Source organism: Opisthorchis viverrini, assembly GCF_000715545.1.
Source record: "Opisthorchis viverrini unplaced genomic scaffold opera_v5_350, whole genome shotgun sequence".
NCBI lineage: Eukaryota > Metazoa > Platyhelminthes > Trematoda > Opisthorchiida > Opisthorchiidae > Opisthorchis > Opisthorchis viverrini.
The window spans coordinates 215,245-240,024 of NW_008752010.1; the positions used below are offsets into that span (position 1 = coordinate 215,245).

Consider the following 24,780-nt stretch of genomic DNA (forward strand, 5'->3'; position numbering starts at 1 on the left):
GTAGTAAACCAGCACTAAGTCCCTTCCCCGTTCACAATGAGGCTTTGATGGTTCAGTTTCACATCACTCTCGTTTTGAACAGTCGTCATCCTGTCCTGGCGCAGTTATCCATGTGAATCCACACCAAAGGGGGGAAGCACTGGACTCCAGTTTTGCTCTTGTTAGAGCTCATCAGCAGTGCATATCCAATGGCCGTGCCTGGGTTTGAACGCCGGACACCTGACATGCGAGATGAACGTGTTACCACTATTCCACCAACGCACGTTGGACGCATCTGAACGGGCGAACGTGCTCGCACTTGAGCGATGTGATTAGTATGCCCGAAACATCATCGATACGAGGACCTAGTAACTGTCCTGGTTGTGACGATTGATTGGCCCGCTTGTCAGGACTTCCCAGTCAGGTAGCGCCACACACGCTTGAAACCCGCTGGACAACTTTTTGTTGATGCATGTGGGGGTTTTGTGGGAGGTGTATTGCTCAACGTGCGCTGGTGGAATAGTGGTAACATGTTCGCCTAGCATGTCAGGTGTCCGGCGTTCAAACCCCGGCACGGCCATTGGATATGCACAGCCGATGAGCTCTAACAAGAGCGAAACCGGAGTCCATTGCTTCCCCCTCCTTTGGTGTGGATGCACATGAATAATTGCGCCAGGACAAGAGGACGACTGTTCAAAACGAGAGTGATGTGAAACTGAACAATACCACCCTTTCTCTCCTACATTAACCGATAAGGGAAAGAATCACTTGACGGAACACACTACTCATAAGATTAGTAGAATGACAGCTTTACTCGTCTTGGAACTCAACAGATAGGCGCACTTCCCGGGTTTCCGTTAAACTTATGTCCAGCTTAAAAGGCGACATAAACGCCTTCGTAAACTAAGTTATTATTAACGGGGGACTCACCCACCTTGGAAGTCCATCGTCCCTCGGCGTGAACCTCAAGACTCCAAATTGTCAGGTTTGAGCACCTATAAAATTGGAATGCTCAGCAAGGACTTCTTTATTCTATGAGCCATTAGCTAGTATTCAATGTTAAGTGAGATTACAGAGTGACAGTACTATCTGTTAGACACATACCACATTGATGGTACCTACTAGAAGCTACACAACGCGACCGGAAATACTTTTCGACCTTACGATTTGTGCGCTGCAACTCTTCACGCCTGAACATGGACGAAATTGAGGTCTCCTGGTTTAATCGCTGTTTCGCTCAACTTCGAACCGAAGCATTAGCGAGTTTGGGAGTGTAGAGCGAAATCTTATTGTCGGGGTTCCACGATACACAGCTAATTTCGCCACTTAAGGCTTAGGACACCAAAAGTTCAGTTACACCGTCATGGATACAGTGCCGAAATTCAGCTATTCACGGCATAAAACCCGGACGCGATCGAGAAATGTTACCCAAAGTGGAGATGAGCGGTTTGAGTAGTATCAGCTCTGAAATTGTGCACACTGTAGTGTTGTTGCAGCTGAATCGACTTCGCTCATTGAAAAACGGTTAAATAGGAATCAAATCATTTTCTCAAGTCAAAGAAAAAATTAATTGTCCAAGATCGAAGACGCACACTGAAGGTCGAATCTCGAACGAGGAAACTTGATCCACCGCGCTAATGGGTTGGCTCCGATTGAGACAACAATGAACAACAGGGCGGCATTGAAAAGTAATTGCGGTCACTTTGTGCAGCAAAGCTGGAATGACGATAACCAAACTGAATTTAGAAACAAGGCAATGGGTCGGCCCCTTAGAATTCGTATGAATTTTTGCGTACAGTGTGCCTCATTTTGCCAGATAGTTAAAATCGGTGGTCATTCCTGAAAAAATAAGCATGGTTTTGTAGAGTTGGCCTTTCTCCGGATCCTACTATAGGGGCGGAAAATGAACTGCACTACAGGTTACGTGTTTCAAAGAAATAAGCTGCAACGCGAACTCTTCAAATTGGGGTTGAGATTGAGACTTCTCACACGTTGCTGCATGCACTTTGCGTCCATGTTTGTCCTAAGAATGACGGTTGCGTTAGTCTGCCCGAGCCCACGTGTATCGCAGATAACAGTCCAATACTAGGTAAGTCTGGCAACGGATTAATCAAATTAAGGGTTTTTCCACTTATGTAGCAAAAAGTTGGACGAGACAGAACTCATACGAATCCGTTATCTGATTCCCCAGTGGTTAGTAAAATGGACACAAGTAACAAAGTGTATTGGGAACATATAGACTGCCTGTCTATGGAACTGGATGAATCCCAATGGACAAGATGCGTCCTCTGAGAAAAAGAGCGATAAGACAGCTAACAAATAATGAAACTAAACATTATTGTGACTTTGGCTTCGCAAGCCTTAGTCCGCCCAACCACGGCCGAAATCGTTGGAGCTCCGAAGTCAGATATACACTGAGAGACAACAACAGAACCAAACCGGAAGAGCAGAACAACATTATTCGGAAGTAGAAGATTGCAGTGTGTAGAAGTAAGAACACATAAATAAAACATCCAGTTAGACATAGTAAAATGACAATGGAACGGAATACGTAAGATTTTTGATTGGTGACAGCCTGAATGTCACTGGAATCGTCGTCTGGCGTCCGTAGTTCAGTAAGCCAGGTAAGGCAAGTTAATGCGACGAAAATGAACAGGAGATAGACGTCAGAGGGAATGGAAGGTACCCGAAGCAGGAGGTGAAAGGCAAATGGTCCACTGAAACAGAGACATAAGTCAACAGGTAACGATGAAGCTTTAAACAAAGTTGGAACTGACGGGAGGAAGGACTTCCCTCAAAGTGGACTTTAATGTTGAACGAAGAAAGGAGTCAGACTGACTTCTAAGGCGCTAATGTGCTATACGACCTTTGCGATACACGGACGAGCCGAACGCGCCAGCTTGTTTCAGCCCGCATAAGCGCATTGGCCAATGTGGCTCAAACTGACAAGTGTAAGTGTGGACAACAAGATAGACTGAGTAAAGACACACGTGATGTTCAGGTGAGCCTGTCAAATGTCAAGATTAGCAACAATTCCATAGCGAGGCTTTCAAATTAAATGATAAGTGACAATGCACACTTGAACTAAGTGTATTCTGTAAACAAGGGTTTATAACAGTGAGTACTCCGGTTTTTGTCTGAGTCGTGTATGTTGTTGTCACTAGAGAATTGTAAACAACGAAAGAGACAATCAGGTTGTGACCGGGTTTTACTGCACGAGAGATCCAAACAACTACAGGAACGAAAGAAGACGACTAGGATATGACATCGCCAAAACAAAGAAGCAAATGAAAGTCAGTGAAACAAATGCAAAATAAGATTAACTGGTATGCATGTATGTATTTAGCTATAAGAGATAAGTGGGAACACAAGTTTTGGGTCAAATTTTAACCATTAAGGTACCGCTTTACTGCTCACTGACAGCAGTAAATCCACATCTGCAAATCGCGATAAAACTATAGGACTAACAATGTTTTTCATAACAGATTGACTACTGATGGTAAAAACGGAATGAAATTTGATAAACACGTGGTGAAACGAGGAGCAAAGATGAAACCCGAAATCAGCATGAATACATATCAAAGAAACTGACGGGAAATCGACCAGAAGAGGAGTGCGAGCGCCACAAAATTACAGGACGACCGAAGGGTGCTACTCCATCGGTAGAAGCTCCAGTCGATTCATATCGAAGCACGTAATAAAAATGCTCCTCGCAATTTTGGCGGACATGGACTGTGTTCCTCACTGGCAGTACTACATTCCTATTTTACAGCAACCAACCAAACGGATTTCTAGTACGTTTGCATGTTTGTTGTGCTGCTATATCCAAAGCGTTGCCAAGTGGGGCTGATAAAAAAGCTGGTCAGTTGAGCGGTTCCAGTCGATGAGACAGAAGTCATATAATGAAGGGCGTGAACCGCTGTTTTATTTAGATAATGTTGTTTTTGTTTAGATATTTGTGTTGTTTAGATATTCTATCATGCTGCCTACCATGGCAGTAAGTGGAAACAACGACCTCACAAACAGGGATATCGCTAATTCACTCACCCCACAGGTTGAGAAATCTCAAACCCGTGTAATCTAACTGAAACTGAGCTCCTGGTGATCGACAAGAAACTTTATCCAACCATAAGTGGTAACCTAGCTACGTTGCTCACCCAAGTTGGTGGCGGACTAGCTCATGTTAAAACTTTTCAGCCTCTTTTCTGGTAGTCCGATGGCGCCTTTCCTGGATCCGATGTGCTTTCAGATGAAGTCAACTGGCATAATGAACTCACTGTTGATACTAATCAGTGTCCAAGAAAGTAATTCGTACGTTCAATTACTGTGATCAGGAGGAAGAGGTGGATAAGAAGACAGAATACTTAAACACCGAAGCGTCGATTGACATCTTCCGTCACCTTAAGAACTGACCAGCTAACCTGTCGTTCTAAGCTTAGTTGAATTGACGACGCTTAGCCCGTCTGCTGTACAAAGATGACCGCAAAACCGAATGGATGGCCGCCACAAGACGAGAATATCACTATTGAAATGTTCACAAGCACTTTTTGGGAGATCTGGGGCGAAATGACGGAGTTGTCAGTGAAAATCCTTCCTATGGAACGGTACTCTGAGGTCGTACTATACTGTTCTTGCACTCTTTTATCCACTTCTAGGCAAATTTCCGTATTCCCGTGAATTCCGGATTTTATTTCCGATGGTCTGACTTTAACAGGAAGTAGGGGGCTATAGCGAAAGACACAACCGGTCCCAGAATTTTCTGCCGAAATTTATTGAGAAAATCGATAGAAAGACGATGAAAACCGTTGGCTGTCACATTCGTTACTCCATAGAGAGCAAAAGGGTTAATAAAGTACTGGTCAAGAGGAAACTTACGTCCTCATGTAATGTTGTAAGCGAAAAAACACCGAGACCCAATTTTCGGGTAAAAGTAGGCTCAGCATGATCAGCGTTGTGAAAAACAAATAAGGAAATGCCAAGTAGTGTGACAGAGACGACCCGTTATATTTTTCCGTCGTCGGACGCGATTTTCCGAGTGACGAAGAGTTCTGAATGATTGAATGGACTACTTTCAGGTGAATCTGGGAGGAGAAGGCGAGAATGCTCGATCAGTTTTCGTATCGAATGAATAAAGAAGCTGGCTAAAAGTGAGTTGTGCCTTAAAGTGAATTGAAGTACAGTATCACAGGGAGAAAAAGGAGGGTGGAGCTTCATGAAAATTCGCAAACGCGGGATGGAACATGATTAGCTCATAAATGTAGTGGCTATTCACAAGGAAAACCAAAATAAATAAAAGACAGTGTAGGAGACATTTTTCCTTTGATCCGTTGGGTGATTCCCTCTAAAAAGACTTATTCGGAACGAAAAAATTCTAAAGGGAGATGCGGAAATTAACATACTGTGTGGGCGCATGATTGCATTGGATGAGACTAATCTTACCTACGAGGGAGATTGAGCTAATCTGTCCAAGCGTCAATCCTATGATCGGTTACCACCGAGCTACACGGCGACTGTCCAAAACCGCCTGCTTTCCCGACTCAACTTTGAGGTTATTAGTACAGACTAGAATAAAGACGACCAAAGTAAAGGCTTCACTGCGGCCAGTCAAAACTTTGTATTCAACGACAAATGATACACCCGAATACCGATCACGTTAAGACATCTGAAACACATCCTCCTCTGACGCTCCTGAATGCAAGAAATGCTTAGCTGGATTATGATTGAGAAATAAGTCCACAAACCCAGAGGGTTAAGGAGCAAATAAGGGCGTGGAAATACGAACGGAAACAGGAATCCAGAGATATGGACTGCGTAGTTATCCAGAATTCAGCGCCGCGGACTAATAAACCGCTTGAAGACGTGATAGACAGAGCAGGCATCCGAACGAGACGACGAACAGACGGAACGGATAGGCAGTTATACAACGTAGACCACGTACAATTGAAACGAGGCAGAGAGCTTGAAAAACGGAACACTCAAAGTGGATCATTATCGGAAGTGAGTTCGGCCAGTCAGGGAAGTTGATTCAAACAAGTCGACACCGGTGATTTCTGATATTGATAGATATACCGCTTAATCCAGTTTATGTACAGATGAGTGAAGTAATGTGGTTGGAAGCTCGTGTAACAAGACCGACATAGTCACAGGAGCAGCAATCATTGTGACCGTCTGGCATGTCCCTTAGGATTAGTGACTACTGTTAAACCACGGTCCGGTGATAACGCTTGTAACGAAAAGTATAGGTCAAACACAGTACAAACAGAGTCGACTGTTGTCCGTAAGTTATGTACCGGTAACTATCATGTTTTGATGGCCAAAAAGCAGCACAAAAATGATCTACTTAATTTTCAAGCTTAGCAAACTGTGTAACCATTGACTAACCATACAACTCAAACCACGATGGACGCAATGAGCCTTTCATTTCTGGATTGCGAAGCAAGTCAAATTTCCCAGATTCGTGATTTGCGCACTACTATCGATTCTTAGTGAGGATAAAACAGCTGTGCCGGCTTTTCGGCATACAGCAGGATAAAGTATCGATTGACATACTATAAATGTTATTTAGCCCCCTTCCCAACCCCCCATTTAACAATCCTCCTACAGTGCTGTATTTACGCACTAACTTATCAGCTACTGCCTCCAATGCGCAGCTACATATCCCACCTCCCCAAATCATCGGTGAACAAAACTGTACGACAAGTACGCGGCTATTACAGCTGACAATGATAATGATGACGATTTAGCTCGGTATATGAGAAAAGTGTTACAGTCACGACTCCCGTGTGTGAAAGCCCTATTACAATGAGTGAATTCAAGGCGTTCTAAGTATTAGTCTGTAAGAGAGGATAGCGTAGTAGCAATGAGAAACCGATCCGCACGACTGATGGCGAAGTCAGGTTTAAGCAAAGATACATGTTAAACCGCTCGGAACCAAGATTATACACATAAATATGTGAATGTGGATGTTTTCGAGAAATGATGTCAGGACAACAATATCCTGTATATCACCACTTAATTACACAATGAAATACGTGATATTGATTAATCTACAGGATATAGTTGAGGTGTCACTGCACGTTCCAGCTACCACCGATTATGCCATTCGGAGAGAGTAAAGATTTTGAATAACCATGGCTAGGAAGTAAGGCGATCTCATTGGAGTCCCACCAGCCACTAAAAATGAACATCTCTCACTTGGGTGTAAATTTACTGAATCTGTGACTAGCTCGAACATACTGCCCCACGCATTCGTGTATGGGTTTGGAAAGAGTAGTAGGAACACGAAGTAGACAATATACTGACCAGTAGCAAAAGGCATAACAGGAGCCAATAACTTTCAACAGAGACGGGAAAGCCCTCAACTCACCCGAAAGCGGAGAAATATGGCGAGGAGTAGGATACCTACTGCCTCGGAGACCAGTCCACCAAACAGAAGAGTGGTGGTTAGAAGAAAATAGCTGAGTTGATGCTGCCTCCGGTGCTGGCTGTTAAGTAAGAGGATGAGACAGTAAATTCATCCCGGGGAAGACAGACACTATTTTTAGGTAAACTGACCAAAAATTCCGGGTAACATATCTTCATAAATGAGTGGAGACACGGAGGCTCACGACAAGCGATAAGCGCTGCTCACCGTATGAGTGCTGCACATTCAGTATGCTTATCGCGATTATGTCCATCATACAAAAGATGCAGGTATGTCTATGATTCGACAACAAAAACTGATAGAATCTGGAGAATGGTAGCATATGTTTACGAGTGATCATTATTTCCATTTCAGTAGATTTTCTTCAGTGACATACAAGCAAGGTCTGGTCAAAAGGCTGTTTCATCAGGCTAAACGTATTTGTGCAGTCGACTCAATATGAAATAAAAATTAGTTGGAAAGAACTCTTTTAGCGAACGGCTATACGGAGAAGTCCATCATCTCCATCGATCTAATTGCCATCTAACTTCACACAGCGGTATCTACAATTTACGAGCGATCATATTTCAAGAAACGTTAGTGTGCTTTAAACCGCAGCCACAGAACAGCTTAATTGTACCTGATCTCGACACCCGAAGTGTGTAATCTACGGGCTAATTGATCCACGCCTTTTTCAGATCAGCCCAGCGAACACATCAACAGCCACATGACCGTCAATCAATAAACTCACCCGAGCTACCAATATTTCAACACATTACCATTCTTACTTTCACCACATCTTCTTTTCTTTATAATGGGGCTTTCAAATACACTATGGTTGTACAGCAGCAAGACATTAGTGTTGAACACTGATGTTATGCTATCGATATGATGACGGTGATGATTCATTTCAGTAATGCTGCTGTTTTCAGTATGGTTAGGTTATTTTTGCCAGGGATTGCTAATCTGTCACTGGTTCTTGGGTTCGGGTGCAGAATCATACCCAGCAAGAGTTGTCATTCGGTGAGGCAGAACTGTAATGTCACCAGGACGGTATTACGTTATGATCACTACACACCATCATTGGTCACTTATCTTCATCACTGACCCCATCTGAAAAAAAGTCCTCTTGCACGCACAGCTGTGCAAATACAGATGAGGTGCCATATTTTGTCCAGGTGGAAGGTGATCCCACTGCCGATCAGCTACTAATGACCAAGCGGTAAACTGTTCGGCTACTAAACGGGAGGACGACAGGAACAACAGCTCTAGGGATTACTGGGATGATCTCCCAAATGGATAAAGCATAAGGCGGCATAAAACCCCGAGTGAAATAAAGATCATAGAAATTCCACCCAAACAGCTGACAATATATATATATATATATGCTCTGCTATAGAGAATGTTGGTAGCTCAGTTAGCATGGATAGTCGTTGGTTTGTTCACTGAGCTAGGCAATTTGATTGCTTAAGGAGACACGAGACACAGAATGGAATTTCTGGAGGCATGGTACTTCACTTATGATTCGATCAGCTGATGCAGTCAACTGGACCCAATTTACGCACCACTATGTGCAAAGGACCATCTACTGGAGTACTCAAGGAGAGCCAAATATCGGATTCAAAAACCAAGAGACAAGGAACTCCTTGGAATCGGATCCACAAAGGTCACAAGCCGGAACCCAGAAGGGTCGACGACAGAAGTCACTCTAGCATCGATCAGAGCACGAGGACAGGAGATGCCAGTCTCAAAGGTTACGTGGTCATCGATCAATCATGACACAAGATAACGGAGCAAACAATGGTGCCGCTCGACCGAACAACCAATCGTGATCGAAGGCCAGCCCCGGCTAGCAGCACGTATATTAGGACACACACACACACACAATAATACTAAACGCACAACCATCGCTACGCTCCACAACATCCCCTAACAAGGCACTGATGATGTCACCTCCTTTGGTGTTGATGCGTTCGCAAGCGAATCGCGCAGCTCAGCGAGCAAACCAACGACCATATATATGCTCAGCCTTTAATATTCACCTAAATAAGCAACGAGGACTTAGAAAAAACATGAAAAGAATAGTCAGATTTGTCGGTTTACTCGATTTCTATTCGTATGCAATGATAGACAAGGATAAGTAAGTAAACTGAGCTCAATCTCAGGACCTGTCTTTACTACACAGCGAACACATGCTGACTGAATCGAAGCCATGGTACACTCGTTTTCCTCGCACAGGCTGATACAGACTGTAAATCGCACAGCTTCACAGTTGGCTTGCTAATTCCGAACCTGTGACTAATAATATGTGAAACTGACTGCGTCCATCTATTTCAGACCGTACACAAACACTCAATCAGCAAAATACATGACGTCTTCGGTCATCGACAACGTTTGCATCACTGGGGCAATAGACTTTTGGCTTTGGGCAATCTGCGACTTACCAGCTAACCTGAAGGTGACAAGTGGAGTAAGTCGTGCATCACATTTTAATGGAAGATGTGTGAGTACGTTTATATATATACGTTATATAGGCTATATATATATATATATATATACCCAGAGGTGGTGAAATTGCTGAGGAAACATCTTAAAAACGGCGTCACGTCCGAAATATCTCGAACAATCCTAGGAGGGGTTACGGTGACTTTGAGGGATCTGAAAGTGAAAGTGGTTAAATAAGCACAACTCAATACATCACCCAAAAACGGCGCTTAGTATTCGCACAACGAGGTTGAATTTTCGAAAGCCGTGACGTGTCCCTGGTGGACTAAAGCAATCGAACAATTGTGTTCGGAGTGCGAATCCACTTTTTTGAGCCCCATTTAGGCACCCCGGGGTCTCACCGATGCTGGAAAATTATCCCACAAGAATTTTCAGCCAGAGGCACGGAGAGACTGGATCATACCGTGGTGTGACGGTTTGTGCACCTCAGTGATCCATTGAGCTATACTGGAGAGTGTCCCGCGACACTCACAGAGTATCTCATACCAGGTTGGTCAATGGTTAGAGGTCTGACGAACACAGTCTCCTGGCCCTCCAGGTTAGGCGTTTGACTCAAAGGCTCTGGTTGAGGACCCTAATCGTCCTCCTGTCTAGGTGTGCGCGCCCTGGCAGTATCCCAGCCCACGTACAACCATGAACTGTACATACACAAATAAACTCATGCCACATCGGCCGTCGCGTGGTGCCATCAGCCGGGTCGCTTTACTTGCTGCATACAGCAGGGCGAATAAGCGAAAATAGGCTATTGCTGACGCCTTCCTTCTTTCTCTTCCACGTACTTCTTCCTCCTCTCTCCACCCCAGTAATAACTCTCTCCTTATAGGCCCAGCACTTAGGACTGATGACTCCGTTCGTCATGCATCGGTTTTGCGTGCAGCATCTGCTCGTCACATGGTGCCGACATCTTCAGGAATCTCCAGATCAGTCCTCAAGCCTCGACACCCACTCAATCTGGCCGCGTTCAATGTTCGCACTCTGAAGGAAGCAGGACAACAATCTGCTCTTGCACTCACACTGGACTCGCTTGGCATTGATGTGTGCTGTGTCTCAGAAACGAGAATTCAAAATGCAAGCACAGTGATTGAGTTAACCGCCCCGTCACTCTCCACTCGCTTCTGGCTGCGCACCTCTGATGATCCAGAGGCTGCTGCAGTGGGATGTGCAGGGGTTGGTATTGTGCTAAGTCACCGGGCGGAAGTACCCTTACTTGACTGGATACCTGTTGATAGTCGCCTCTGTGTGGTTCGTCTGGCGACGTCTGTGAAGGAGTCTCACAAGCGGCAAGTTGATAGATGTCTGTTTATCGTGTCTGCCTACGCCCCAACCGTGGCTCCGACGCCGTCAAAGACAGGTTTTACGACGCCCTGCTGCGGAGAGCTAAAACTTCGGACATTGTGGTGGTTGCTGGAGACATGAATGCGCAAGTGGGCAGGCTTAGTGCATTTGAGACTCAATTAGGAGGTCGACATGTACTGGACTCGGTAGGTACGGACAATGGGGAACGAATGCTTCAGCTGTGTGCCGATCGCAGAATGTTTTTATGCAGTACGAACTCCCGAAATAGCCGAAATCGTCTGGTCACTTGGTGCTCTCAAACAACAGGCCGGCCACAAACTCAAATCGACCATATTGCCATCAGTTACCGATGGTGCGAGTTATAGGCACCTCGAAATGATTGTGGTGAGCTAGCACTAAGTCCCTTCCCCGTCCACCCTTACGCTTCTCTTTCTTTCAAATAAATCATGGTTGTACGGCAGTGAAGCATCAGTGTTGAACACTGATGTCATGCTGTGGATGATGAGGCATCGTTGCTCCGGTGATCAATGAAATTTGGTGAACTGAAAAAATGTGAACGTAGATAAGGACGGTTTTTGGCTCGAGCACATACGCAACAAAATGCAACATTTTGGCGTAGAAAGTTTTACTCCACTGGTATGAGTTTTGCAGCCGAGAGGATTGTGCAGATAATGGGCACCCCCAAAAACTGAACATTCGAAACCAACCTGTAAATAATAACCCCTAACTGATATCTAGTTTACGAAAGGGAGAATGATAACGAAGAAATAACAGTAGAAACTTACATGAGGTTTCCACCATTGAAAAAACGCACATGTATACGAGCAAACCAGTGACCGCTTCGACACTGCGCTGCCAAAAAGAGCGTGAGGAACCAAGGGACCAGGATACTCAGTGGGATGGTAAGAAGGAGCAGAGGACAATGTGCTAACACCCAGTCGAGGGATGAAATCTTCGAAGGGTAGGCGAAGAAGTCATTATAACGCAGACCCAAATGCCCGTATTTTTGCATGCGGATCCAGTCGGATGTGCTGTAAAACGAGGGAGTCACGAGGGAAAAAACGCAAGGTGAAACGAAATAGCTGACTTGAATTCAAATTTATAGAACCACTGAAGCACAATAACGAAATAATGAACTCTGATCTAAGCAGTGGGCCTAGTGCCAACGGTAACAAAAGCAGGCAAGTACACTGGGTCACGATAAAGCTTTGATGAAAAACTGGTTGCAGAGGCTCAGTATAAAAAGATGGTCAACCCATAACGAAAGCCCTAACCAGTCTTGCTAATTGGCGCAACAACAGGCATAGCCCATTGTAGCAAACAATCTTCGAATACGAAGCATGGCCCACTTGTTCCAATATAGGCACTTATCAGCTGGTTAGCACTGTTTTCCAGTTGCTTTATTGGTAGCCCTTGTTGCGTAACTGAATGTGAGATCTGCACTTATCAAAATCGTTCGCTGTAGCCAGACTCCACATCAAGACGAGTCATTGTTCACAAGCATGACACCAAACTGGATGAACCCACCTAATTCCGGCCCCCTCTCAGAATGTTTTTTGTCCAGGCTATTAACTAAGACGTAGAGAAACACTCGTTGTCAGCTGTGATCACTAGTAAAGGGACATCACAGAGAATCGAGTACCATTACCAACTTGCGGGTGTACCAGAGTTCGTTAAAAAGCCAATCAATAAGTAAATAAACTACTGTGCATGATGCTGGATACCCCTCAAGTTAGCAAAGGCTGTGGCAACATTGGCCAAGTGGATTACGAACAATCCTCACAGCGGGACGCTGGGAAAAAATCACCTGATAAGTGACACAACGGCATCATTTTCATCTGCATTTCACGTATTTTTTTAGACAGTCAGTCAGTCAGTGTCACCACTATAAACCATGCACCAAAGTACAGCAGTTCCAGCCACTACAGTTCCATTCATAGAAGGTAGGGGAATGACAGCCATGTGCTGAAGGCTATGGCTCAATCAATTCGTTGACGTTAAATGGTTATGTTTGTCCAATTGCAAGGACTGAGAGAGCTACGCACTGAAAGCAGGAGTTTTGATACAATATCGCCATTGGCTGCATGATACAGGCACATCTGTCAGGGTCAGTAAGCTTGTCCCGTGACCCCAGTTCGGGGAGACGACATTGACCGACGCGACTGAGTCGACTGTTTCTATGTCATGAGGTGAGTGCCCCTGGGTCGTTTCGACCCGAAACTAGACTGTACAAAGAGGTCTCTCCGAAAGAAACGGTTTTCTGGCACACGAAGTAAGTGATCTAGCCAGCATAAGCTGTGGGTGCAACCAGATGATCTAACGAGGGGGCGTGCACTTTCCGGAAGATCATCTGCCGTGCCTCAGCACTGCTGATCTGATTTTACCAATATGCCCGCGGAATGCTTCGGAGGTCCTGATGATCAAACACAGAAAGTATTCGAAGATCTTCAAGAAGCAGTGGCTGCGTGTATGGTCCATAAAGTAGAACAGATTGGCGATGCAAACTCCAACGATGAGTCAAGCTGTCATGTTGGCGCCACAAATGTCACTTTGGCGAAAGCTACCCTGGCCTTCCGAATTCGGAGAAGTGATTTCTTCTTTTCACCATTCCACCAGAACTTATGCAGCTGCCCAGATGGATGACTTACCCGCCACATCGATCGGTCCGCTCACAGATATCGAATAGGCAGATGAGTTTGCTTAGCTAGGCAGCTGCATAAGTCCTGGCGGACTGGTAAAAGATGAGACCGTTTCCCGAATCGGGAAGGCCAGATATTTGCCTACGAACCTCCGACGTTTGCGGCACCCGCGTAGCATCAGATTAACTCTTAAGAGCTGATTGTACCCTGCTGCGGTTCGATCCGTTTATGCATCAGAAGCGTGGCCACTGCGAATGGAAGAAGTTCGAAGGCTCTCTGCTTGACTATAAGTGCTTTAGATACATTGTGGGAGTCTAGTGTGAAAACCAGATCAGTAATGCTGAAGTACGGCAGACGTTGTGCGAAAAAATCACTGTCCCTCGATAGGTCAACTGGTCACACTCTGCAAGGAATGTGGAAGAGGACCGTTCGCTTCGCAGAGCCCCCACCGAGTCTGGCAACTGACTTGCAAACGTTCCGTCACTACACCAGGAGACATCCTCAGTGCGCACCCAACTGCGCACTAATGGTGTCTGCTCGTCTGGTGACGAAACGTTTGCCTAACAGAAGACGGACTTTGGAAGCCAGAGTATTAAATAAATCCTTCTGGATTTAATGAGGGTTCGATTTCGCTTAGTTCTCTGGGTCGACGCTCAGATACAGGGCGACGGTTAGGTAAGCGACAGCAAAAAGAGTCAGGACATAGTTGAGGGGCATGTGAGGAGGGGAGCAGTGAATGAAGAGTTGTTAGTGCGAATGATGCTTCCCGATTGCCCAAACCGAATGAGAGAGTTTAATGAATGTACCCTGAGCCGTTGACTCTGAATTGTGACATACAAACAGTCAGAGGACGTCCCTGCAATTGAATTCCTACTAGTGTAGCCCACAGCATCACCCTGTGTATTGGCCCGCGTTGTGGAGGAAAACGAAAGAACCTTGCTGGATGGATGCTCCTGGTCTGTGTTGACCTTCGGCTGTACACCGTGAAATATTTCAATGGTTACTCGGGAGAATTTGGACCGAATTCGGACGGTCAGCGGCTAGATTCAGCTTAGAAATGAACGGGGGTGATTAATTCGATTCACGCACATTCATGCCTGAATAAGTGTAGCTTCTGTATGTTGAGCACAACGTGGACTGACTGGACCAGCCGACTGAACAACTAAACGAAAGAAGAAGTCTGATAAACCAAGTCTTAGCAAAGCATTATTGTGCATGTACAGGAAACTTACGGAAAATTGAGTAAATGAAACGACATCAGATGAAGCAATGCGGCAACAATGTGGATAAAGAACGAGTACTGTTGGTACCAAGTCTCCTTAGAAGTCAGGCTTGAAGGTTTGTCGTTTTGGACCATCTTGCTGGCATCCCCAGAACCTTTAAACGATGTAGAAAATGAGAGAGCTTAAGGTGTATTATGAGGACTTCCTAAAGTCATAAGGAATGTTGAAGAATGGAACAAATCGTGGAAATCGAGGAATGTTGTCAGCGATATTGCGGATACTGGGAAACATACAAAAAGAGCAAAAGAACTGAAAAGATTACCTAGATAAATGTGTTAAGCACATACAGATGAACACAACCCCACTCGATTTATGCAATCATATGTACGTGAAATTGATTCTTAGGTTAGGCATGCCAGGATAGTGACTAGTGGGTGTAGTGGCTACCGGTAAATCAGTGCCAAAATGAGAAGAGTTGGCACCGTCACCAAGATTGACATGTCTGGAATGTTTGTTTAGGCCGAGCCATTCCACGTGATTACTCAAACCATGATGTAGCAATCCTGCTGTGTCAGAGCTCACCGATGTTCTCCGCGAAGACATTGAGAACGATCGGGTCTGTGAACCGCGGGGTTACACACGCTTTTGCTTGTGTAATTTAATGAGTAACTAACTGGCAAAACCTTTTGGCCAATTTCTCGGTTGTACACAGGAAAAGGGCTCATCTCAGAGCGCGTAACGCAGGAAGAGTACATAACCGGGCGTATCGGCTAAATGCCACGACTTGTTTATCTTAGCTAAGCTGTGATTATGTCAAGCGTATCATCCATTCGCAATGTCACCATCCTGGAAAGATTAGAACTTGACTGGAAACTGTTTCAACCTCTCATCTTCTCAACCAAAATCAGCAAAATTATGGGCGATTCTAATACCGACTACCTCGTTCGTTTTTTAATCTCCAACATGACTTATCCAGTAAAAATGAGTTTGATCTCACATTGATCAGAAAACATCTAAGTAGTTCATTTGGAAGACCCGAAAAGTAGCCATGCTTTTCGGTGAGTACAGTTCCTGCTTAAAATAAAAATTCCCCAGACTGTCCAGTTGTCTAACAAGTGCACTTCTGGAAGCATGACTGTGTTTCGAGAACGAATGAGCTATTTTTACTTAAACGATTGATATCCGTGGGTGTCATGAAAAGAACGAGGGTTGCGAATGAAGCTTGATCATCTTAGCTAGGACAATACAAATCTCCAGGCAGCTAGACATGAATCACGTGCACGACTGGACAAAGTAAAGGAAAAAATGTGAAAGGGTGAACATGTATGGATCACGGAATGTAATGGAAGACGTTCTGGTCACGCTAAGACTACAGGCCCACACAGGTTCAAAGGTCATAAACTTGACACGGCTCTGGATTACCCAGTGGAACTAAGTGGCCACTGCTATCGATTGCAGCCAGAATCGTACTCCCCATGATTGGTTCAAAGGCAACAAGTATAGAAGTTGGAAGGCACGTTTCTCATTTGTGACATGAACAGTCTCGGGGGAATGTGACGCGACTGCACTTGACTATGACTTCTAACAACCGTCAAAGAAACCGGACGATGTTCATGCATTCCATCGTACAGAGGCCTCGTCGAAAGACAAAACACGATGTCGGACACGAGCACAGAGAATCCGGTGGTAGGATTCGGTAGTTTGACTTTCAGATTGGCCCTGGTTGCAGAGCTGAAGCCGAAACTCAAACATGCAGCAATGTACGTCATGTCAACACCACGACTTTGGCTCTCAGGGACTGATTCTGCAACCGACTATGGGCCCACTTTTTCTCGGCTGTCTTGTAAATCACATAGTTTTGAATATGTCATACAGGGTATCCACCGTGCAAAATTCGTAACCTACGGTTGTATTTCGTCTTGGACACATTCGGAAGAACATATTTCGTTCCTCTTTGTGATATTATCATTGAAAATTAATTCACCGGACTTCTTTAGAACAGAAACGATAAGGAAAACTAGCTGGCTGTTATGGCCGGTTTCAAGGGGAAACTTCGTATCAGGGGAAACTGTGCTTAAGTTATCCAACCGATATCCGTCGTCTACGTAACGAACGTAGGAATTGAAATGCCGGATGAGCGTGCTCAAATATTTTACCAGAAGTCCCCAAATGTCCCAGCACGATAAGCAATGGGTGCCAGGTAATTCATCTGTTCTGTCCTTTCACAACGTCCCGTTATCTCAATGGAGCGTTTGAAGTGTACACTTCGCAAAAAAAGTAACAATAACTTCATTTTACGTATATTTGCCAACCTATAAATTCAAACATAAAATAGGACGCACTTGAGCTAGGGCACCTCGCAGCAACTAAGAGAGTAGGGAGATTCTGCATGACAGGGGGCCAGGCCAACAGGGCGATGGTGAGTTCAATGAGAAGATGCGCGTTAATTATTCCAAACAGGTGGGGCCAGTGAAGGCGAACAAGCTGAAATAAACGAATGAAATTATGGTGCATATCAGGTGGAACTTAGAAGATAAGTCAACCTGGACTCAGTCTAAGACTAAGTCTAGTAAAATCATATCTCCGAATTCAGCTACTCAGTCAGTTATTTAGATATAAACCGTGTATTAATTTACAGTAGCCCCAGCCACCGTAGTTAAAGTTGGAGCCTTCTTCGTGGAATTGAGGCGCCTGACTCACCCCTTTTGCTCGAAATTTGACTCATCGAAGTACTTTTACTCACTTTGTTGAATTGTGTTGAAACTATCAATCAATTGATACTAAAGTCTACTGAGTGAGTTAGTGTGGCCACCGAATATAACGCACCATACAACCTGAAAGCTTTCATCAAACGAGGACTGGGTAACCCAACTAAGAGAGAGAGAGAGAGTGGCATAGAGTAGTATACACAACAACCGTGTACTACAAGCCGGATTTTTAGAAACACTACTACGGAAGAGAACCAATCTTGAAGCACTGTGAAGCAGATATGTAAAACAAACTCAGTCGCGATCGGGTCACTTGGTGACAGATATGCCTGCAAGTCAGCACAAAACGATCACGTTTCTATTCACACTGAGATATGCCGTTGTATTTTCAGACAAGCATAAACAACTACAGACGGAGAATCGTTCTGAAGACAAAATGCAACCATACCAAAGGTTAGCGAATATACACTCATTTGCAAACTAATTTGGTTCTTTCGAGAGACTCACCTGGAACCCAGCTGAATCTCTCGTTTATGATGTTCTCAGACAACTGAATGTGCTGCACCAGGCAACCTCATGTTTCAGTCGCTACGATATCTGAAATATCGCGGTACATGTATATCTTTGTTTCGAACTTCCAGTAGTAGTTTTAACAGTACACTGAAAAAGCCGTACGGTGCTTCTCGACCCTTCAGCATGGAATGACTTCAGGCAAGCAAATCTCCTCACGCAATCAACAATCCACAAGTAGCCCAGAGGAAGAATGAAATTCAACAAATGGGTGAAACCGAAGGATGATTGGCACCATATTCTAAGTGCTATTTAACTACACTGCTGCTGTCGCTCGTGGCCGAACGGTTAAGTTTCGGGTTCAAAACTCCCTGGAGTTTCATGAAGTGCGTACCCCTGATGATCCGTAATAGGGATGAAACAGTTGCACAGTGCTTCTCGGTAAAGAGTGGCTTCACTGACAAAAAGAAAGCTCAACTGGAAACTCGGTGCGATTAACTTGTTCCGGATGACAACAAAGGAAGTACTGGATACCATGACAACCATATCTCAGTCCGACGCCATGATGCTTTTCTCCGAGCATCCGCTAAATCCCTCTGAAAGTTAGCAGTGCGTATCATTCTGAAAATAACTTCTTTTCGACACGCAGATCATTTACTATCTGGGAAGTACTTTTCGTCTTGAGAGACGTGCTTCGCATTCCAGTTTTTTTGGGAAGTTAGGGTAAACTGTATGAATCGATCCCAGAGGCTACATAGAAGAATACAACGAGAGATTCAGCTGGATTTAGTTGGGCCTCCCGTGAAAACAGAATTGCTATGCAAATGAAACTGCATTTAGTGAATTTTGTATAATTTGGGTTCGAGTAGAACATAATCTTGACGGAACCTCGGGGACTGCCCACCAGATGATCCCCAAAAAGAGCGAAGCCGGTTTTCGTCAACCTTATGAGTAGTTTGTTGTATTTGGATAATGTACTGCCATGTACTGAAACATGTGCAGCACGCTCAGCTGAAGAACTTCATAGACCAGAGACTCAGCTGGATCCAGTGGTCTCGTGCAAGAAGCAAATTAGTGTGAAAACGAGACGAGTATTTGCTCGCATGACCTTCACTAAATCGATTGATTGAACAGGTAGGCTATGATTCTGTTTTTTTACCCATGAGGAGCATAGAGATTCTACGATTCCATGACGCTTGTTGGGATGTGAGGTGATCGCTACGTCAGCTTCAAGCCTTGACCGATAAGATACAATGCGCATATTGAAAGGGGTCTTGCCTGGAGAACACCAGTTAGCTGAATGTGAGTTTGGCCGATAACTCTAGTGAGTGGAAAGAACATTCTTTTCCAGACTTTTGTGTCGCGCTTGTGGGTTGATCGCACACGTTCACACGATTCGCATCGCTTGGTCTATATCATTCGGATCCCTTGAAAACTAGATGGATTCGATTCAGTAAAGGCCAAGGAGGCTGTTCGTTGTCATGATGTGAGAGGTTATCGTAGAATGGTGAAGCGTCATTTGAAGGTCAACCTGAATAGGGAAAAGTCATTTCTAAAAAGTATCATGAGTAGGGCTTCTTAACAGTCTCCCCAGCAAGCAATCAAACAAACGACCCCAAAGGACACTACTTGCTGAAAAAAACTCATTAGTAGCTAGCATGTAGTTCAGGGTTCTAATTAAATCAAACAGTCCAATTGTGGTACTCCTTCCGGCATAGGCCTATTACACGTTGGCGCTGGGGTTACTGTCAGGTAAACCAAACCTGATTGTGGGTTGTTTACGGGTGTCGGAAAACTCTCCCCTACTGTTTCTGTATCAAAACCAAGGAACCCTTATTGAATATCGTCACATTGAAAGCCCATCGAAACCAGTGTGCTGAATACGGAGAAGCCTAGGGAATATCCACTAAAAAATCGGTTTTTCAATTGCACTAGAAAGTATTCTCCCTACAATTGAGGCCGTTTGAAATATACTTATCCCAAAAAGGCCAGTTAAGATGAGATGACACTTGAGATCGAAGCCCTCGTTTTCCCCCAAAGTTTCAGCAATTAAGAAGGTAAAGTGGATCGCCTCCTTGAAACCAGTCACGTCTTCTTCTCAGCTATTTCATCTATCGTTCTATTTCTCCGCCACACAAAGATATAAAAACGTTGGCATATTGATTGACAGTTGTGTTACCACCAAAGATAGGAGACACAAGTGATTTACAAACCAAACTTATGGAAATAACGATAGTGTGACCCTCTGACTGGTCATTTTAAGATTTACCTTAGTTGAAGAGCATCCGTGGGCCCTCTTCGAATGAATTCAAGGTTTTACATGCTATCCTTGATGAACAGGAACGTAGTACTTCTGAAGAATTGGGGAAATGTCGGTGGACTAACAGCCAAACAACTAATCTGTCAATGAACGTTCTATTTCACTACTACTTTGAAGGGTACTTCACGTTGAAAAGATCAACCACACTATCTACCGCTGAGTCCACCGTCGGTTTACTGGAATATCTATGAGCTACAGGACCACTTCATTGGAAGGTAAGTCCAGCCATCACGCTCACCTGTCAGTAACGGAAATGCGGGGAGCAGGAAGCAGAAGTAGTTCAAACGTCCTGCCTCGCCATAGCCTATAAAAACAAATAAATCGTTCGGCTGTAACGCCATTTCGGTGCCTGGTTGCCATGCTACCCGAAGGAAGCAAAAGGGCTGGGATGCTGCTAGGTTGCCATAGCCTAGTGGGAATCCATCGTCATGCCAATCAGTACTAGCATTTTCTGACTCTTAAAATTGTCCTTCACATGTAGGGACGGCCACTTTTTGGTGAGTAGTGATGCAATTCCGCTTAGCAAGTTAGTGGCGAAGTTCGACAGACCGAGATACTGTTCCATCTAGAAGAGGAGGTCCCTGATGGAAAGGATAATTGGGACTGCGATCATAGGAAAATAATTAAGTAGAAATGTACAAAGAATTCTCATCTTCCATTGGAGACCAGTCGAATCACCATCGTCACGTGGTAGTAGTACATTACGGCAGGGGCTACAAATAGAGGGTTACAGAGGAGAGACAAAGTGGAAAACACAAGAGCATGCTGGATGCGAGCATTTAGGAACAATCAGGGAGAGTGGGTAGTGCACGCGGAAACTGAATAAAGTCATTCGCGAGTGAGCAGATAAATGAGTTTATCATGGATTACTGCTGGGCTCACCAGATGTCCACTCGCCGAATCCTATGCAGTTAAGCGGATTGGCAACCCGTCAGTTTTGTCGAATGGTTCAAGTGACGCGCACTTAGTTCCAAGTGAACGTGGTAACCAGAACAATAGGAACAATATTATCAAGGGTAGTAACTACCAGCTCAACATAAAGGATTTTTGATGTGGCCGGCGCCCAATAAGTTTAAAGAAAAGATCCAGCTGAAAGTAGCTCATTTAGACTGAACACCAACATATGATGCACTGGAGATTAGTACAACTTACTTTTGCGAGCCACTGGAAGATTGAGTAATGCACAGAGATCGTTTCCGTACAGTAAGGGTTGAGATAAAGGTCAACAAAGGCACTTTGGTTCTCCAAAAGCTTCTCAGGTTGAGGGCTTGGAACTTCAAGATCAATGATATTCGTCTTGACAGGACTGTAAGGGTATGAAATCAAGGCACAATATAATTTTGAATTCGGGGAGTGGAAGGAACCTATCGTTACTGCATAAAATTTGGTTCAGTGCTGGTTACAAAAAATTACTTTCATATGAACCACTAAGACTGGCAACGTGCGATCCGAAAGTTAGAAAGGAATGCGGTGTGGCATGAAAAGAAACTAACCATACTGCGCATGGGATCTGTTGAGTCAGGACATCAACGCAAACACGAAGGAAGGGACATTCAAAGGCTGATTGCTAATAACTTGTCATGATCAATTGGAAAAGGTTTGGAACCGATTGAGAAGTCATCGTTTCAGAAGAACTTGATAAACAATCGGTAGTTTTTATTTGGGCAACGTTCCGCTTTTGACACAAAAGCTTCATCAGGCCAAGTGAGCAGGTCACCAAATTGGCCAGGTTATAAGGTAGACGGGGAACCAATCAGTAAGTCAACCCTCTTCGGATTTTCACACTAGATCCGTGTTGAGTGTCAATTAATGGCCCTTATCGGTTACTGAAGTTGTCAAAATCTTGCTTTGGTGGATTGGGGGGGGGGCGCTTAAATTAATTCTGATCGGGTTTGGTTCATTAATCTTCCATTTCAGGGTTCTTCAGTTGATGATTCACTTCGGTTGCCACTGGCTGATTTTTTCTGGTCTTTGTGGGGGCGTGAGTGATCCGACAGTTTGGTTTGAGGGGGTTGAGGTCAAGTGGACTTCAGGTGATGACTACTCTTTCTTCTGATGACCGCACACCAACACATGTCAGCTCGGCTGATCCAGAACGGTCATTCACACGCTTGCCAGTTCCACACCTTCTATTCTATTAACACTGAGGTGCTTGGCGATTTCCACTGCCTCGGCGATCAGTCTGTGTGGCGTGGACCGTAGTCCTCGCCTCAAAACCTCAACATTTTCTAAATCTATTTTGTGTCCCATGTCGAGTGCGTGTTCCGCAATCACCGAGTCCTTCAGTAACGCTTGATATTCATCTGCGTTTCTCGGTGGCCTGTTTATTTTTCTCCTATGCTCTCCGACTTTGATGTGTAGTTCCCTGGCCGTCTGCCCTATGTAAACCTTGGTGCAGTCATTACACTTAATTTTGTAGACACAGTCCCTGGTTCTGTTTGCCGGGCAGTAGAAATCGCCAAGCACCTCAGTGTTAATAGAATAGAAGGTGTGGAACTGGCAAGCGTGTGAATGACCGTTCTGGATCAGCCGAGCTGACATGTGTTGGTGTGCGGTCATCAGAAGAAAGAGTAGTCATCACCTGAAGTCCACTTGACCTCAACCCCCTCAAACCAAACTGTCGGATCACTCACGCCCCCACAAAGACCAGAAAAAATCAGCCAGTGGCAACCGAAGTGAATCATCAACTGAAGAACCCTGAAATGGAAGATTAATGAACCAAACCCGATCAGAATTAATTTGAGCCCCCCCCCCAGTCCACCAAAGCAAGATTTTGACAACTTCAGTAACCGATAAGGGCCATTAATTGACACTCAACACGGATCTAGTGTGAAAATCCGAAGAGGGTTGACTTACTGATTGGTTCCCCGTCTACCTTATAACCTGGCCAATTTGGTGACCTGCTCACTTGGCCTGATGAAGCTTTTGTGTCAAAAGCGGAACGTTGCCCAAATAAAAACTACCGATTGTTTATCAAGTTGAAACGAAACGAAACTTGTAATGATCCTTAATAGTGACCTGATAGTTATCAGCCCACAGGTTTGATATTTTTTAACAAAATAGAAAGGTTGCACAACGATTGTTTATCAAGTTCTTCTGAAACGAAACTTGTAATGATCCTTAATAGTGACCTGATAGTTATCAGCCCACAGGTTTGATATTTTTTAACAAAATAGAAATCGTCGGTTGCACAAAAGCACTCTCCTTTGCGTTTCGCACTGATTAGGGCCCATCAGACGGATTGGGAAACATCTGACAATTACCAGGCCGTTTTTGTGGGACCACCTGAATTCATATAAGTCTGCGCCTAAATGAGTTAGGCGACCGTTTTTTATTGAGCTCGGAAGTGCAAACATTGATTCAGAGTATCAGGATAGCGAATCTTGCCATCTAATGAATCCCAGTCTGACCGGAAGGTCCGTGGTTCGGACCTGACCTCTGCCTCTCGACTTCCCTTGTCTAGGCTTGGGCAACCTGGCAGTATCCCAGCCCTCGTGCTTCCTTCTGGTGGCATGGCAGCTAGGCATCGAAAGGGTGATACAGTTGAACCAATCGACCAGTTCATTGGATCTCCTTGTACCGGATGCCAAAATTCACCGTGGTAAGGACAAAAACATATTAAAATTCATCATCCTGTGTTGTTAGCTGTGCACAGCGGCAAGTCAGTAGGACAACGGAGAGGGTATATGAAAGTGGGGGAAACCTCAGCTTCTCAGGGCACAGCGACAAGAATATTGTGGTGAAAAAAGCTACCTACCTGATGAATGAACTGTAGAAGTGGTTGCTCCATGGGACATGCCACGTGACAAGGCCAGCAGATTCCGTCTCTAAAACAATTGCGGAATGAGACGAGAGGATGTGGTGACCATTCAAGATTGTTGAGACAAGATTGACGACCCAAGTAGCATGTAATGAAGCTGGTTAAAACCCACTTAGAGACAAAACTTACTTGCATATTCGTAACGCACTACTCATAAGGTTGCTGAAAATTCGCCGAGAGAGATTCAGCTGGGTTCCAGGTGAGCCTCTCGAAAAACCAAATTAGTTTGCAAATGAGTGTATTTCACAAAACTTACTTGTTCGATATCACTAAAGAATAAGTGGCATCTCCATTTGCATGACAAAGTAAAAAGTCCCCACCAATGTACACTAAAACTCCAGTTAATTAAGTAGCCCTCAGTTGAAAAAGCTACACATT

At 44.6% G+C, this 24,780-nt stretch overlaps 1 protein-coding gene across 1 annotated transcript in view; it reads right to left on the reverse strand.

Moving 5' to 3' along the window:
- Positions 1 to 344: 344 nt before the first annotated feature.
- T265_10297 (hypothetical protein) overlaps positions 345 to 24,780 on the reverse strand; it is a gene marked incomplete at both ends in the record, with an annotated part of 75,229 nt that continues 50,793 nt past the window's right edge. The window contains 7 exons of the mRNA XM_009176623.1: positions 345 to 718; positions 2,419 to 2,696; positions 4,855 to 5,060; positions 7,346 to 7,463; positions 11,968 to 12,213; positions 15,054 to 15,198; positions 24,340 to 24,409. Of these exons, the coding sequence (XP_009174887.1) occupies positions 345 to 718; positions 2,419 to 2,696; positions 4,855 to 5,060; positions 7,346 to 7,463; positions 11,968 to 12,213; positions 15,054 to 15,198; positions 24,340 to 24,409 (1,437 nt within the window). The remainder of the gene's footprint in view (positions 719 to 2,418; positions 2,697 to 4,854; positions 5,061 to 7,345; positions 7,464 to 11,967; positions 12,214 to 15,053; positions 15,199 to 24,339; positions 24,410 to 24,780) is intronic.